This window comes from Exophiala xenobiotica, assembly GCF_000835505.1.
Source record: "Exophiala xenobiotica strain CBS 118157 unplaced genomic scaffold supercont1.4, whole genome shotgun sequence".
NCBI classification, from domain to species: domain Eukaryota; kingdom Fungi; phylum Ascomycota; class Eurotiomycetes; order Chaetothyriales; family Herpotrichiellaceae; genus Exophiala; species Exophiala xenobiotica.
The window spans coordinates 2,272,998-2,289,611 of NW_013562491.1; the positions used below are offsets into that span (position 1 = coordinate 2,272,998).

Consider the following 16,614-nt stretch of genomic DNA (forward strand, 5'->3'; position numbering starts at 1 on the left):
TGCCGACTGCGGCGGAACTTAGAGGCCAATACTGCACATATTGCTCGGCCTCCTCCATGAGCGGCCATACTGCACAGTTTGAATGGTAGGTGCAGGGGTCAGGGGTAATCTCAGACGTTCAATGATCGGCCAATAAATAGCCCAGCGGCAAAGGCCAACCTGCAAAGACACCTCTAGCACTGTTCCCCGCCTGGAACACGACCGTCACGGTCTACCAATTGTTGAACACCGAGAGCCAAACACGACTCAACCGCTACTCACAGGCGGTATGATCCCGACCTCATCACCCTGCCTGATCACGGTATCCAGTCCCTCGCCGTCTTCACCTTGCCTTCTCAACTCTTCCTTTCCCAGATCTTCCGGCTCGAATGAATCGACATACTCCAAATTTACCGTCACCGCAGAGCTCTTGAGGACTTTATCTGTGATTCCCGGGAATTTGCCCTCGAGAAGTCTGAACAATTCTCGCAGCGTCGTGGGTGCAGGCAGCGTGAGCGTTTCTATGCCGGTATATGTTGAGGCCGAGGCAAAGAGGAGGAGCGTGAATGTCCCCGTCCCATCATTTGCTGAGAAAACTTTGGCAGAACCGGCCATTTTCGGACCACCCTATCTCGTTGCTAGTGCTGTCTGATGCACAATATTCGCGTCGAACGGGTGCCTACGCGCTTTTCTTGAGTAGTTGTTCTCGTGCTGTGCTGTGCTGTGCTGTGCTGAGCAGTGAAAGTGTTTGTTGAATGGCAGAAATATAAATCTCGGTACGGCACTTTTCTCCTTCCACGCTTCAATGCAACAAGAGGTGTTTGATCCACCTTTCAACAAGCTCGAAGCAAACAAGATTACTCTTCAGAGCCTATCGGAATGTTGACTGCGTCCTGATTCAGCCAAAAGGTACCTAAGGTAGGTAGACTCCAGCCTTTGGATCACAAAGTCCTGAATGGACACGAATGGGTTCAACGAGTCGGCCTTATCGGTAGCTTCGGAACAAGAATGATCCGAAATGACATCATCCAGTGTTGACATCCAAGGTTCGGAGCTCCACGAGACTTTGTACAGGGCACCTACTGGGTGCGTGATGGTGCTGAAACGTACCTAAGATACGGGCACTCACGGGTCTTGGGGTCACGGGTCGCCAACAAGGAACCGGAATGGGGGTCAAGTTCGTTTTATTTGTGGCACAAACGCCATATTAACACTGTATGTATGCATGAGCTAAGTCGGTATTCTTACGGCCCTGTAGCCCAGCTCTGAGTTTCTCTCCGTCCACATTGGTAATACCTGGAAGTATGGTACCATCCTGGTTCTAAGAAGTCGCCCCTAAGTGATTGATCATTATGCAGGAAGATCCACCAGTTCTTAATGTTCAAGGAGTCTCAAGCTTCCTTGAACCACAACATTCTCCAGAATGGATCCAGGTGGAATGTCGATGGTGCTGTTCTCTGTCGCAACAATGATGACGGTGCCTGGAATAGTTATTAGCGTGAGATGGGAAGATGAACAAGAACACTCACCTTTCAGGACAATACCACGACCAAAGTTGACATCACCAGTGACTGTCAAATGATCCAGCTCAACAATGTTGGGAATGCTGCCGATGCGTTTCTGGAATTGAGCAACCTTCTTGAAGTCACCGCCCAACTTGATCAAAGGAGCCGGGCCGAATCGGTTGGGATCCATAATTAGTTGACCATGGCTCAAAGTGTAGAGATTGGACTTGACAAGCATGAGATCTGAGCAGGTCTTCACGGGCAAGAATCGTCGTCGGGGAACATTGACACCGTGGGCATTCTTGAAGTGTTTGATGGCGGCACCCACGGCAGTCTCGAGCTGGATGATGCTGATGTCGGCTTCACCCTTCTTGTCGGCTGGAATGGACTTCTCATTGGGGATGATTTCCATCTCAAGCTCGCTGTTCTCTACAACTCGCTTGATAGCACGCAGGTTCATCCATATGTTGTTGGTGTTGAAGTACTTGAACTTCTTGATCGACTTGAATTCGTTGACGTATTGCTTTGGGACCTGAGCAATTTCCAGGAGTCTCGCCTTGCCCTCATAGTCAATGATGGTACCACCCTTGACATCAGCCTTGGTCTTGTCGGTCAATTCCATGATGTATTCTGCCTTGGTCTCGACCATGTGTTGCAGAATTCGGAGATCAACCACGGCACCCAGGTTGTCAGCGTTGGACAAGAAGATGATCTCGATGCCACGTTCAAGTAGTTGGTCGAGAATACCGCTGTTGTAGAGTGACTCAAAAACGTCACCGTGACCAGGAGGATACCAGTCTGACAGCTGAGAGTGGTAGTTCTTTGGTGCGGGGAGAAGAGAGTCCTTGAGGACACGAGGATATCTGGATTGGTTGAAGGTGAGGATGTCAATATTATGGCCTTCGTACTTCTTGATGATGGAAGCAGTGTCTTCATCGGTGTTGAAGCTGTTCATCAGGACGAAGGGGACATTAACATCATAAGTGCGGTTGAGGTATTCAATCTGTCGAACGGACAAGTCTAAGAAGGACATGCCGTCTCTGACTTCAATGACTGACTTGGGACCGACACAACCCATGGATGTACCCAGGCCGCCGTTGAGTTTGACAACTGCGAGCTTGTTCAAGAACTCAACAGCATCACTGTTTGGCAGATCATCATAGGCAACGACTTGATCCGGGTTGGGAGGGTTGATCTTGGCCCAATCAATTGTGTTCCCCTTGGCTCTGTCATTCAAGTATCTTCTGAAAAGCGCAAAGAAGTTGTCCATTTCCGCCTCGAATCTCTTCTTTTCTGCAGGGTCATTGACCGTGTCTGCGAGGTTGTTGAGGGCATTTCGCATCTGGCTGGCAGCCACGTTGGTGGAGGTATTTTCAAAGGCCTGCATGGCGGGAGATTTGATTAGCGGTTGGGAACGATCAGACTTGGAGGGAATAGTGTGTATGTCGAGAAGAGATGGAGGCTGAAGTAGCGGCATTTTTAAGGTCAAGATGGTTGTAGGCAGAACAAAGAAAATGGGCAGTGGCAATGCGAGTAGCAGAGGCAGGAGCAGAGAATAAACATGAAGGCCAAGGTCAGGGTGAGGCAGACGACGCTGAGTACGAGGCCAAGGTGTTTGACAAGCTCATTTCATGCACAACTGGGTTTGTCGCAGGTGGAAATGAAGGCTGTACCGCAGACAGACGCTCGCGGGACTTTCTTAGACCGGGTCCGTGCGTGTACCAGAAATGATGGACTCAATATTGGGTGCCGGATTGAGAAGGGAACATGTAAATCTGGTGCTTACCACATGAGATTGTGATTTGCCATGGTGTCGCTGTTGAGGAGAGCCGTTGCTGCCATTGCCGCTGGCGGCTTGAGGCCGGAGATGAGAGGGAATAGCTTTGGAGGCCATGATGCGGAGGCTCGAGCTAGTAACAGGAGCTGTCGAGGTGCGGAATAGAGGAGCCGAAATGAATCTGCGACACGCGCAGTTGAGTTAGCGACAAGTTGGTTTATGATTGTGAGATTCAAGGGAAAGTGGAGGAAGTGAGGGTGAAGTCAAGATGGAAAAAATGTGAAAATCGGTGTGCAAGGAACAAGGTGGGAAGGGACGAGAGGAAGGTATGATGAAAGAGGTGTCGACAAATTAGCGAGATGAAAGATGAAGCAAGCAACGCAACCACATGCAGATGGCAGATGCAGCATCAACGGGCCATGATGTCGTGTTTGCAGCTCGGTCCCCAGGCCCTCGCCAATTGCAGTAGGTGATAGGACGGGGCCTGATTCAATCGAGACTAGGACCCGAGGGACCTGGAACAACCAAACCGGGAAAGCAAATGGGCCACAAGCGGCGGTCTGTACTCACTGGAATGATTCTCTCTTTTGGTAGGCCTTGACGACTTCGAGTTGTTCAGGGGAGAATGCCAGATGGTCAGATGGTCAGATGGTCAGGGAGAATGCTGGTAAGGAGTAGAAAAAGAACAACTCTTCCTACCAGGTATTTATTCTTGAGATCGTCTACTGTGCCATACGCCAGAATATCTGTTGGGCAATAAAAATTCCCTTCAAGGTTGTATTTCAAGCTGCTCGTCAGTCTCCATGACGATCTGGCCGTGGCTGTCCCTCTTTACCTCTCACGCCTCTGCAAATCCCCCACCAAACTTTCCGACTTTCCACTGCGGTGCCCCTCGTTTGCTGACTCTGCTGCTGTGATACACTAGGCTCTTTTGCCTCTTTGACACCTGTCGCAACCGCGGCTTCGCCCTCCCAAATCTTCCCATCCATGCGGAAAAAACACCTCATCCGAGCCTCGCTCGTTGATTTTCGTGTCCTCCCAAACTCTTCTGGGCTTAGAGGGACCACCAGATTCGTGGTTTCATGTCACCGAATTGTCCTTCGCCGCCACCATCGCCCAAACCCTTTTGCCTTCTCTTCGAGTGGTGCTTCGCCATGCATCGATATGATGGCAGATCAGATCAGATCTAGGGCTGCACGAGCCGCGAGTCGACCTGGTCTGACACCCGGACTGGCCTCTGCCATCTACCTCCCGATCGATAGTTTCGTAGCTTCGTATGGGTGCCGTTAGCATATAAAAGTGCTACTCGTATGGCTTTAGTCTTATCAAAGTCAATGCAGGATAAGCCAACCAAGAGAGCAGGAGATACTGATATGCAGGTCGCCAGCCTCGTCTCCAACTACTTCTTACTATGTATGCACGTTGCAAAAGAGACTGGTCAAGTGGTAGCCCTTGACCCGCCATCATTCCACGGTTTCCGCTCACCAAATCTTCTCTGCCATTGACCGCTCTCGATACGAGTACCCCTATCGTGGTTCTGCTACCAGCATCCTATCATTTCGTCCGACCTTCACCGCCCATACCTGGTCCTGGTTCCTGGTCCTGGTTCCTGGTCCCCGGTTTTGTTCGAAAACGATATGCTGCTTTTCGACATCCGCTCCATTAACCCCATGAGCATCTCTAAAAGCAATATATGGAATCTCTGCAATTAAGTACAATAATAAGTAGTGCCGAAGTCGGGAAAGCCACGTGGATGGTCATCCGCACAAGTTCCTCCTGTCCTCCATTAAAGACGCCGTCGCTGAAAGTCGCATCGAATCTTCCTTGCTTCTCGTTGTCTGTCGCTCATTGAGCCTCGTGCCTGCCGCTCACCTCCCGCCGCCCAAAGAAGCTTCGTCGTCCGTCGCGCTTCGAGTCCGGGCTGTCCCGTCCGCTGGTAACCGGTCTAAGCCCGTCGCTGGACGCCTCGGCATTGGCTGTGAAGCTACTACGGATAGTCACAGTGCCCGATCCGGCCTTGACGGTTTGCTCGGACCCTCCACCCTGGTCCGACACGAACAGGAGCCCTTCGCCCAAGTCCTTGGAGCGGAAGGTGTCATGGTCTTTGACAACCACCTGAAATTGCGTGTCCGCGTTGCAAGGAACCTTGAAATTCTCGTGATTGGTGTCATATTCCACAGCTCCCGAAGATGATTTGATGGCCTTCGTCTTAAAGAGCTCCTTGGCTCCTCTGGCTCCCAACATTCTCACGTGTACCCGGACATCTGCTCCTGGAGGATAGCCGCTGGCTGACACTATGATGAAATTGGCTGTTCCAGTCTCGGCACCCTTCGGCGTGTTGGTGAACGTTGAGTGATTGCTCTTGCTGCGGTTATGCAGCATGGTGGGAGTGGCCGGCGACGTTGTTCCGTCGATTGGGGGTGTGGCTTTGGAAGGGGTGCCCACCGGGGTAGATATTGTAGGGGTTGCAAGACCTTGTTCGGTGGAAGAGGTTCCATTGACCTCGTGCTCTGTCTCGTCTTTGCTGCCGCCTCGGCCAATGAGTCCCCGTTTGATAAATGAGGCTCCTTTCACAACACCTCCACCAACCTTGCCAACGCCTTTCACGGGCGCTCCAATCACTTTACCTGCCGGCGCAAAAGTGCCTTGGAAGGTGGAAGTACCCTGTCGAGCTCGTGTCACGTAGTCTGGTTTGAACAACATCTTAAGTCGGAGAGTACCAGACTTGCCGTCCAGAGCATAAGTCATTTCTTGTGCCTTGAGAGGCTCGAGAACTTGCAGATTCAGAACTGCCGAACCCAGCAAGTCAGCTTTGTCGCCAAAGTCCCAGTCGTACACGTCAACCCTGAAGTCCGCTGCAGTACGCGACGAGACGGGTACTTCAAAAAACTCGTTCCAAGCTGGGTGAAGTGTCTTCTTCTGGGTCTTCGTCTTGAACACCTCTTTGCCGTTGAGCTTGAATTTGCAATACGGGTCACTATAGCCATTTCGGTCGGCCGATGGAAGGTCCTGCGCATCGAGCACGTCCACTCTCAACGTTCCCATGTTGTTGATACTTTCGCTAGGGTCAAGTTGCATTTTCACTGGCAAATACTTCAAAAGCACTGTCACTTTATTGGCGGCGCCGTTGTTGCCGCGCATGGTCAACTCGGTCGGTTTGTACAAGCACTGTTGCAGAGTCGTGAGTGTCGGACCGGTAAGCTTGGCCACAATATCGTCCTCGTCCTGTTTTCCAGATTTGTCGGTCTTCTCCACCAGGCGAAGAGTGATTCGAGACATGTCGATCTCACGAACCATGGCATCACCAGTTTCGCCAAAATGGAAGTCCTTTTGTCGGATCTTTGCAGAAGTGTACGCAGGGAAGGCATGATCATCCATCAGCACTTCAAGCTGCACGTTCGTCTCGGAAAAGTGGCCTTCGATGAGATTGAACACGATCAGGCCCGATTCTAGATCATGTTAGCACTGGGCCTGTACGTACTCCGCTCGGACTTACCATATTTGCTGAGGTCTTCGGCAGTGATTTTGACCTTGGGAGCCTGCTTCTTGGTCGAGAGAACCGAGTCATTGATTGAGGGCGGTGCTCTATTGGCGGTTGGGCTCCCAATGCGGCCAACTGACTCTATACTCATGCGGCCATCCACACTTGGTCGTGCCATCTCGAGCGAAGACTTGACATCAACGGAGGATTTCTTGCTGTGTGATGGTGTCCCATTCGTAGTAGCTGTAGTCTCCATTGCTGCCTGCGCTTTGCGTTCTTCTTCTTCCTCTTCCGGGTCGAGCACATTCAATGTCGGATAAAAGGCGCAAGTGTAGTTGACGATACCCTTCTCACCACCCGTGCCGCCCAGGCGTAAACCTTCAGAATGTAAATTTTTGGAATCGTGCACTTCGTATCCGCCCTCGTCGCTTTCCTTGATATAGTCCGATGCTGCAATCTGAACCAAGCCCAATGAGCGATCCTTGCCAAGTTTCTCTTCGTCCATGATTTCAAGAACTAACCGTTCCGACGGGGTGTGCATAGGAACATATATGACTTCATCCCAATCAGGGTTGAGGTCGTTCTTGAAAGTAACCGTGCGGCCCTTGGGAATGCCTGACAACAGGACTCTGGCGTAAGGATCGGATTTGCCGACCGTCTCGAAATTTCGAAGGTTCTTTGCACTTTGAACGTGGATTCGCATAACGCCAATCGGAGTGATATAGCCACCAGCTCCGGTTGCACCCTTCAATGCCACAGGTTTCCAGTCCAATAGTAACTTGGCCTTTCCGGATTTTGTCCCGTGCAAATTGTACCATTCTTGGCCCTTTTCGGCAAGTTTCATCATATCGTCCAATTTGATCTGGTACGTCCCCAGAATGGGATCGCTAGAGAGGTCACGACTGTCCTTGATCACCAAGCCAATCCTAGCTTTCCGACGATCCGTGATAAGGACCGACTTGGTGTTGTCCGAGAAAACAGGATTGTTGGTATGCTTGAGTTTGTTGGTCATGTGGACTTCCTTGCCATTAAGAAGCAGCACGGCGTAAGGATCCAGAGCCCCGACCAAGCTCTTGCTCCCGTCCAACTCTTTCGCTTGTTCAATGGTGATCCGTGCGATACCTGTGTTGGACTCTGGTGGGGGCAGAATTTCTCCATTTGGCAATTTCTCGGATTCAATGACGGGGAAGAAGCGGATATCAGCCTGGATCACTCCACGGTGTTTGCCGCCCGAGAGGACATCAAGGCTTAGACCTTCGTGGTCAGTAGCAGCCTCCAGCTGATCCAATGCAAATGTGGCAGTCCCAAGTTGCTTGTCCTTCCGGACATCATTGTAATCAAAGACTTGCAAGGTGAGGGAGTCGGTGAAATTTGTGATGATGACATATATGGTCTCGTTCCAGCGCGGATTGGCGTTTTCGTGGATGGTCTTGGTGCGTCCTAGCTCTTTGGTACTGTTCAAAGACACGACTACATACGGGTCTGGTGTGCCTGAGAATTTGTCGGGGTTCTTGAGCCCATGCGCATTGTAGATGGTGACCGCCACGACTCCAACCGCCAAATCGATGGGATTGCCAGACAGCATCTTGGCCACTTCGATGGGAAAGACATTCGGATTATACATGATCGGCGCCAAGTTTCCGTGGATCTGTTCTTTAATAAAGTTCTCCAGTCCAGGGATAAAGTTGATGTCGAAGCCAAACGTGTCTCCCCCCAGCGGTTTGCAGACATAGTCGATTGTCGGACGACCAAGGAAACAAATGTCGACTCTGTCGATATGAGGGAATGCGATCTGCAACTTCATCTTGACGCGCATCAAGCCCGAGAACTCGAAGTCTTCAACAATGACCTTCATTGACTTGCTCACCACGCCTTTGCCGATCCGAATCTCGAGGACCACTTTCGGATTGATCTTGGTCTTGAGCTGACGAGCCGTCATGTCCATGGTGTCGGTTGGAGTGAAGCTGAATTTCCAGTCCATCATGACAATATCATCTTCCGATTTCGGATAGGTCTTGACATGTTCCATACGCGGAGGCTTAGTACCCAGAATAAAAGTCTCCATTCTCATGCTGTCCAAAAATGCCGGGGTGGAAGTGCTCAAGACCTGGTCGACAGACTGCACAATACCTTTGGCAAGCTGAGGAGCATAGATAGGCCAGAACTTTACGAGGAAGCTGTTCATCCATTCGAGGCTTTCTGTGTCCGTCTCCAAACGAGCCTTTGCCAGTTCTCGAGTGATGTCGTCTCTGAAGTTCCGCCTAACCCGTCGGACTGAGGTTCTGTAGTAGGTGCCGCAGGTGGCCATGATAATGAAGATCCAAGCCAGACCCCCGCCGAGTGTTGCAACGAGCCACGAGGCAAGGCATGAAAAGACGATGACAGCGGCATTGTGGTACCAATCTGGATGTATCAGCTTCACCTCCCCGAAATTGGTGTAGAAGCATACGCACCGCCAAAGAATTTATCATCTAGCTTTGATTCCAACAGGGTCTGATGGTCAAGGAGATTGCCCACCTCTTCGTCCTCTTCCGTCTCACCGGAGCCGAATCGTGGAGCCCAGCCAACCTTAGACCATTCTTCTTTCTCTTCAGGAGGCGCGCCATTCGCACCTTGGGCTCCGGCCGTGGGTGCATTGGCTGTTTCGGCAATGGCAGCGGATTCGGGGGGAGGAAGGTCATATTGGTCCGGACCACCGTCCTGCACACGTCGATTAGAGGGAGCAGAGTAGCAGACACTGAAGTGACTCACCAGATCCGTCGCTATGCCAACTCCTTTGGGTGGACGTTTGGTGTCGTTCTGCCGCTAGATGCATGTGAGAAAGGAAACGAAGCGTGGTGCAGTCATCTTACAGATCTAGCTTGCGCGGCCTTTTCTTCTGGCGAGGCATTGGGGTCGAAGTGCAAAGCAGTCGCACCGGCTTTCTGGCTCTCGTTGAGCAGGACACGCTCAGCATCGTCGCCGGTGACGGAGGAGTTGGGGTCTTGAGCTGCCTCGACGGCGCCCTGGGACTTGAGCTCATTCTTAAATCCGGAAGCCATGGTGATCTGTGGAGAATCGTCCACCGACGCTGGTCCGGTGCTTTAAGACATCAACCGGGAGGAGCAAAAGGGAAAAGGCAGGAACAAGGAAGGAAAGAGTGACTGTGACTCCGTGTATGGTCAGGGAAAGAGAAGATATAACAACCACAGTAGCTTGGATACAGCTGTTTGAGGCCGCGCCGAACCTTGGACTTGGGCTTGGGCTTGGGCTTGGTAGGACCTCATTGAAAGTTGCCAGGCGCAGGCGGCTGGAGATGAAAGCGGAGAAGATGCGCGGGACCGAACCAACTCGCAACTAGCCTGGCCCGGGCTGGTGGGCATGGGGTGTCAAGTTCACAGGCGTGATGGGGACCCATCATGGGCACTCATCCCAGCTGAAGGTGCAACTTCAATACAGCCACCGCCAGCGTCAATTCGTCAGCTTACACAGCTTGACCAGCCGGGCGATCGATCTTCACCTTCAGGCCTGATGGTGATCCGATTTATGCACGACCGAGTCGGTCACTGAATTAGTCACTTGTAGAGCTCTCTTACTCGTTACCAACCTCCATTCTGATTGCTCAAGAGCTACGGAACCTTCCACCCAAACCCAAACTACGCCTATATTCCTCGTTGATCCCACGTGAAAAGACTCCTCCTCGGCTGGACGGCATACTGTGTACGTACACTACTCCCTCAGCACGACAGGGTTTTGGGCAGCTTTTGGCGTTTTCCTGTTCAGAGCCTGTCCTGATCAGCCACCAGCCACGCATCGCTTTTGCTGGCACTGTGGCACAAGTGACGCTTGAAGTCTGTCAAATCCTGATAAATTGTATTGCTCAATAGCTCACGACTGCTCTGTGGATAGTGAGCAACTCCAATGCCCAAAGCTCCCAGGCTCGTACCCGCGCTGACAGGGATCGACCGGCGCGTTGGTCTCCATCCACGTCCATCCCAAGCTTCCTCCCGAGCTCCCTTGACCCTTGACTTTATTGTGCAGGACGGGAAACAGAGATTAGAAAGAGTTGTGGGACGGATCGACCTCTCCTCAGCCAGATATTCCAGATATCGTGGAAGAGGATAGGACGCACTTAGCAAATTCTACTGGTCTAAGTTATGCTGTTCAATGAATACTGTCATTGAGTTGTTGCAAGTCGCAGTGTGAAACTGAAACTCCTACTTCCGTCCAACTTTCTTCGTGAGTTTGACCTTCTCAATGATCTCCGGTTTCTCTCGGCATGTTGGACAATACCATTCTTCATCCTCGTCCGGCACCTTCTTCATGTTCAAGCAGCCCGTATGGAACCACTGATAAGGACAATCATCGTTCTCGCAAGCCACCATTTCTCCGTAAGAGCGTTGGTCGCAGAAACAGTACCTCTTGTCATCCTCGCCTTCTTCGTCTTCCATTTCTTCGTCCTCGCCCACCTCGACTTCCTCCTGAGCTTGCCTCTTCGTGCCTCGTCTTCCCCTAGTGGTTGAAGCGTCTGTCTCTGACGCGTCGGCGGAAGACAAGACTGAGTCTTCTTCTGAAGCTGCGGTCCCTCCACGGCCTCCTCGCATAGAGGGAGATTGTCCTTTCTTGCGTCCAGCAGACATTCTGCCTTTTATTATGCCTTTTTGCTTGAGCTTGTTGACTTGCTGGTGTGGAATCACCTTCTTTGACAAGCCTGATTTCTTCGGAGGTCCCGTGGCTGCCTGAGGTCCGGTAGTCCGAGGAAGGCTGCCTGCTCGACTGGTCGCTGTGGCTGTGGGAGTTGAGGCTTTGGGTGTGCCAGGACCGAGAGATGACTGTCTCAGGCCTGATGGCTGAGCTGGTAGATTGGAGCCGGATGCCAATTTACGTCTCTTTGTGTCAGCACCAGCGGAGTGTTCCCGCTCTCGCTGTCGTTGTTGCTGGACCGCGGAGGCAGGAGTGGCTGGGGCTGAACTTCGCTGAGTAGGTACGCTGGCTGTCGCTAGTTGCGGCAATTGTCGCGGTTGTGCTTGCTGCAAGGCCGCGGAAACGTGCGCATTCACGCGGTGCGCGGTCGAATTAAGAGCACTGATGGAAGCATTTTGGAGAGGTAGATTGGATGGTAGATCAATGAAGGACTTCTGAGCCTCAGCTTTACGATTGAATATGCTTGGCAAGGGCGGACCATCCACAAGCTGACCGTCGTTCTGCAACTCTTTGATCTTCATGTCCAACCTTTTCAGCTGGCGCTCTAAGATGTTGCAAGCTCTTTCAGCCAAGTGGACTTTCTGATCCTGCAGATGAGCGGACGCATCATAATTCTTCTTGACCAACTCCGCATACTCATTTTCCTTGGGATGGGGTGCGAGGACTCCATTTACCTTGAGATGCTTTTGAATGTTCATGTCCTTCTGATTTATTACGGAGAGGAACTTGTGCAGATCCTTGTCTTTGGCTTGTATCTCTTCCATCATGTGGTTGATTTCGGCCGGTAAATTGGCAGCATCGTGGATGAATTGCTCCAACACGGAAGCACAATCTTCGTTGCCCGCCATCTTGAAATCCGAGAGAGAAAAAATTTGTCCGGTCTATCACTGACCTTGTGATGATTTGAAGTGGTCTTAATTCTGCCCGTTCTCGTCCATCTGATGGGTCACAATTCAACAAAGTCACCCAGTCGCGATTGTGTAGTCACGCTGCGGATATTTTGATGGCTTTTATGATGAGAAATGAAGGTGTCTTTGAGGATGTGATGAAACAAAGCCAAGGAGGCAACTGCAAGAGACAGATTCGCGCAAATGTCGCAAACTTGGATGTTACAAAACAAAAGGAGGCTAAACCGCTTCTGACCAAGTGGCGCCATCACTAGTACTATCTTAGTTTGACGCCCTCAGCCTTGCACACCTAGAACTTTCAACTTCGCCTCTCAATCACTTGAACCACTTTCCGACGCCAACAAAAACAGTACACATTGAAGACTTCGACCCCGTGATATCACTATATTAACTATGGCGATAGTCACTAAGAGATAGTACCATTGCGCATCAGCCCACGTGCGCAACTATCAAATCAAAATACCCGGGGGGACCAACATGGTATTCCCACCCTTCAAATTTCGAAGCCTCGTATCAACCATCACCCATTCCGTTCAATCAATACCAACAACGACTGCCATATCGCCACCTCGGGCAACTCGATAATCGATCTCGACAATGGCAATCGTCGAAGAATACTCTGCGCCCTCTGACCCGGGCCCCTCGTCAACTTTCACCCTCTCATCCAAAATTCAACGCGAAATCGAAACCAATGGCATTGCCCGGCCCAAAGGCTACCGGGTGTCATGGCATTACAATCCCGCTGTAGAAAACCACCACTTCGGCCAGACTCACCCCATGAAACCATGGCGCCTAACACTTACGAAGTCACTGGTCCTCTCCTACGGCATGCACACCGCTATGGACACGTACATCCCGCGCGCCGCGACCAAAGACGAACTCGCCGAATTCCACAAGGACTCGTATGTCGACTTTCTCTCCGTCGCCACTCCACAGAACATCTACGAAATGTATCCTGAGCTCGCGGCGGGCCCCACAGGCTACAGCTCCGCGATCTTTGGCGTCGGCGACGACTGCCCCATCTTCGACGGCCTGTTCGCCTTCTGCTCGACGTACACCGGCGCGAGCATTGACGCGGCGCGCAAACTCTGCAACAAACAGTCCGACATTGCGATCAACTGGTCCGGCGGCCTTCATCATGCAAAAAAAGCCGAAGCGAGCGGATTCTGCTACGTGAACGACATCGTCCTTGCCATCTTGCAACTCCTGCGCTACCACCCGCGCGTGCTCTATATCGACATCGACGTGCACCACGGCGACGGCGTCGAGCAGGCGTTCTGGAGCACCGACCGCGTCATGTGCGTGTCCTTCCACAAGTACGACAAGGAAGTCTTCTTCCCGGGCACGGGACCCTTGGAGTCAACAGGACCCATCCACCCGGATAATCCGGGCAAGAACTACACGATCAATGTACCTCTCAACGACGGCATCGACGACGAAGGCTACGCATATCTGTTCCAGAATGTCGTCGAACCCACGATTAAAATCTACCGGCCCACTGCGGTCGTGCTGCAGTGCGGCGCTGACAGTCTCGGGCACGACCGACTCGGGTGCTTCAACCTCAACATCCGCGGGCACGGCAGCTGCGTGAGTTTCGTCAAAAGTTTTGGGTTACCGCTGCTCGTTGTTGGTGGGGGAGGGTACACGCCGCGCAATGTCGCGAGGGCGTGGGCGCACGAGACGTCGATATTGATTGGAGCCGATAAAACGCTGGACCCTGTCCTACCGGACTTCATGCCCCATCGTGAGGCGTTCCGGAGAGAAGGGTTCACGTTGTTCCCAAATTTGGGCGGGTGGAGGAGAGAAAACATGAATTCCAGGGCGGATGTTGAGAAAATAATCCGTCATGTGAGGGATCAGTTGGCTTATATTCGCGCTGCGCCGAGCGTGCAGATGCAGCATATCCCGCCGGATCTCCAGGGATGGAGGGATGAAGTCGAACAAGAACTGAAAGCCAAGCGGATAGAGAAGGATGAATTCAAGGAAGAACGAGATGGTGCCGGAGGCCTGTTGGCGAAAGCGAGTCGGAGGAGGGAGCTGGAAAGAAATGGCTTCTCTGCAGGAAATGCGTTTTTAACTTGAAGGAGATGAACCGTTGTAGGGCAATACGGGCGCAATAGATGGCACTTATTGCACTTGGTGTAATATTGGATGGATATTGGCGTGGTGCCAGAGCCGAATGTAAGATTCTTCTCATTTGTTTGTTCTGGTCTTTTGCTGATGAACCTGTAAATCAGGCCTAGCTAGCTAAATACATGGTGAACAGAGTCGTCTGCACTCCAATGCAGAGAAATGTCTCGCTCCTCTTTCCTTGAGAACCTTCATACCATGAAGGCATGCCTTGCCTTTTCATGAATACAGCCCATATCATCTCTTCCACCATTGAGAGATTGTGGACACCGCACCCTTGGTCAGGGGCGGATAGGACAAAATGACAATGTAACGCCGTCGCCATGCTTGATAAGAAAGTTGCACAAACAGCTGCTTCCGCCTTGACAAGTAGTCGTCAGGTTATTTCATCTCCGTCTTGCTGCAAAGAATCCAATTCAATCTCGACTTTGACAGGGTCCCGGCCGCAACTCTTTTCTTTCTGCCTCGCCGAGTCCTTCCCCTTGTCTTTGTCTCGAGAAGCAGATCTTCCACCGCCAACTTCTCGATCTGCTTCCTCTATCTGGCTGTACCAATCATCGAAATACTTGCAGGTCGCAACATTGACCGGCCCGCCGTCTCCGCAGATATCAAAAACAGGGCAACGCAGGCACGGAACTTCGCTAGATCCGCCCTGACCAATCTCTTCCAACTCTGCTTTTCGGTAAGCAGCCTTGCGGGCTCTTTCATGGCTGCTAGTCTTGTCTTTAGTCAGCTTGTGTTGCGCCTGCAGATCTGCAGGTGTTTTGAAAGATCGATACATGGTGACCATGTTATTGTTATAGTCGTCAGGGAATTCATCATCGTTCGCACTGCGGTACAGCTTGACCAAAAGGCCATCATAGACCATGACTTCGAGGAGTTGAGAAATGGCATTCTGAGGTAGTACCGTTGTCGTGTATTTCTTGACCAGAAGGTGATTGGTGACACTTCGCGCTGTGGGATAGCCCGTGTACCCGACTTCGAAGGGCTCATACTTTTGGGTGTTCTGCCTGGTACCCTTGACCTTGTGTACATCGTCTGTCTTAGCGGCTTTTGCTCTCTCGTCGCCGACATCTTCGAACCCGGCAGTGGGTACCTTACGTTTCTGACCTGGAGAGGTCGGTTCAGTGTCTGCTTCATCGGGCTCGACTGTCTGCCAACTTTCTGCGGCCACATGTTGCTCGACGACCGCAGACATGACGGTCAATAGACCTGTGTCAAGTTGGCCGTCGGAGAACCAAGCACCGCCCGTCGCATCTTGCGAAGGTTCTAGCCCAGCAAGGATGTACATCTTTCGCCCCGGATTCTTGACATGTTTCATGGGCTTGATCAGACCTTTTGCCTCCAACTGTTTGTAAACCCGTTCGAGGATTCTCGCATGGAGCTGGGACTTGTATTTGATCGTTTTTGTCCATATTCCAGAGGAGCCGGCGCCATCGATAACGAGCAGTACCATGCGTTCATCGCGTGAGAGGTTTTGGTAACTGTACAGACGCATGTTAGGGCTGTAGTTCAACTTAATGGGAGTAATCTTGTATACTTTTTGGCCTTCTCTTGATCGACCAACTCCCAGCCTATGGTCCCACCTGTCCTATCATGCAATTTGAAGAGGTGATTGGCGACAAGATGTTGGACGGAGGAGAGGAGAACCGTGATGTCTCGGTTTGGAATGATGTTGGTGTCCAAGAGTTCTTCCTGCGAGAAGACATGTCCGAGATCACGGTTTTTGCGACACCAGTCGTAAAGCGAATCGGCGACACGATTTCTAGGACCTCTGCCCAGAGGCCCTGGAGCAGGAGAAGCGGAAGCCTTTGGAGGTGCCATTTTTGGTTAATGGCGAACAAGATGTGCTACCGATGAGGGTAGAAATAGCAGAACATGATGGTCCAGCAGGAAATGCCGACCTGAAATAAAAGATTAAAATGGCAGGACAGTGTCACCGCGACATAGCAAGTAGGAAAATTTAGTTGTCAGTGAATTTATTTTGCTTGAAAAATGAATCACAGTCAAAAGGTGAAACTCTGGTACAGATAAATTTTGCGACGGGGCCGTTGGCTGGAAAATAATTAAATGGTTGACAGTGGGGGAGAATTAATCACTACAGGCACAATAGGCTGAGCCGGCAATGAATAGCATACCTAGGTAGGCATT

At 51.5% G+C, this 16,614-nt stretch overlaps 6 protein-coding genes across 6 annotated transcripts; 1 reads left to right on the forward strand and 5 right to left on the reverse strand.

The window, feature by feature from the left end:
• Positions 1-65: 65 nt before the first annotated feature.
• Positions 66-917, reverse strand: PV05_07060 (uncharacterized protein). Its single transcript, XM_013459848.1, has one exon. The coding sequence runs from the start codon at positions 592-594 to the stop codon at positions 247-249; it is 348 nt and encodes a 115-aa protein (XP_013315302.1). The 5' UTR covers positions 595-917; the 3' UTR covers positions 66-246.
• A 229-nt stretch (positions 918-1,146) lies between these two features.
• PV05_07061 (uncharacterized protein) lies at positions 1,147-3,634 on the reverse strand. Its single transcript, XM_013459849.1, has 3 exons — positions 3,271-3,634; positions 1,509-2,865; positions 1,147-1,460 (listed from the first exon to the last, which is right to left on the reverse strand). Exons 1-3 carry the CDS (start codon positions 3,376-3,378, stop codon positions 1,354-1,356), a joined length of 1,572 nt encoding a protein of 523 aa, XP_013315303.1. The 5' UTR covers positions 3,379-3,634; the 3' UTR covers positions 1,147-1,353.
• A 969-nt stretch (positions 3,635-4,603) lies between these two features.
• Positions 4,604-10,061, reverse strand: PV05_07062 (uncharacterized protein). The gene is made up of 5 exons (XM_013459850.1): positions 9,595-10,061; positions 9,494-9,547; positions 9,196-9,442; positions 6,758-9,145; positions 4,604-6,710 (listed from the first exon to the last, which is right to left on the reverse strand). Exons 1-5 carry the CDS (start codon positions 9,781-9,783, stop codon positions 5,107-5,109), a joined length of 4,482 nt encoding a protein of 1,493 aa, XP_013315304.1. The 5' UTR covers positions 9,784-10,061; the 3' UTR covers positions 4,604-5,106.
• Positions 10,062-10,866: 805 nt separating this feature from the next.
• On the reverse strand, positions 10,867-12,486 carry PV05_07063 (uncharacterized protein). Its single transcript, XM_013459851.1, has one exon. The coding sequence runs from the start codon at positions 12,271-12,273 to the stop codon at positions 10,939-10,941; it is 1,335 nt and encodes a 444-aa protein (XP_013315305.1). The 5' UTR covers positions 12,274-12,486; the 3' UTR covers positions 10,867-10,938.
• A 174-nt stretch (positions 12,487-12,660) lies between these two features.
• PV05_07064 (uncharacterized protein) lies at positions 12,661-14,756 on the forward strand. The gene is made up of 2 exons (XM_013459852.1): positions 12,661-14,514; positions 14,571-14,756. Exon 1 carries the CDS (start codon positions 12,931-12,933, stop codon positions 14,413-14,415), a length of 1,485 nt encoding a protein of 494 aa, XP_013315306.1. The 5' UTR covers positions 12,661-12,930; the 3' UTR covers positions 14,416-14,514; positions 14,571-14,756.
• On the reverse strand, positions 14,510-16,606 carry PV05_07065 (uncharacterized protein). The gene is made up of 2 exons (XM_013459853.1): positions 16,004-16,606; positions 14,510-15,947 (listed from the first exon to the last, which is right to left on the reverse strand). The coding sequence occupies exons 1-2, from the start codon at positions 16,285-16,287 to the stop codon at positions 14,840-14,842; spliced, it is 1,392 nt and encodes a 463-aa protein (XP_013315307.1). The 5' UTR covers positions 16,288-16,606; the 3' UTR covers positions 14,510-14,839.
• Between the last annotated feature and the right edge of the window lie 8 nt (positions 16,607-16,614).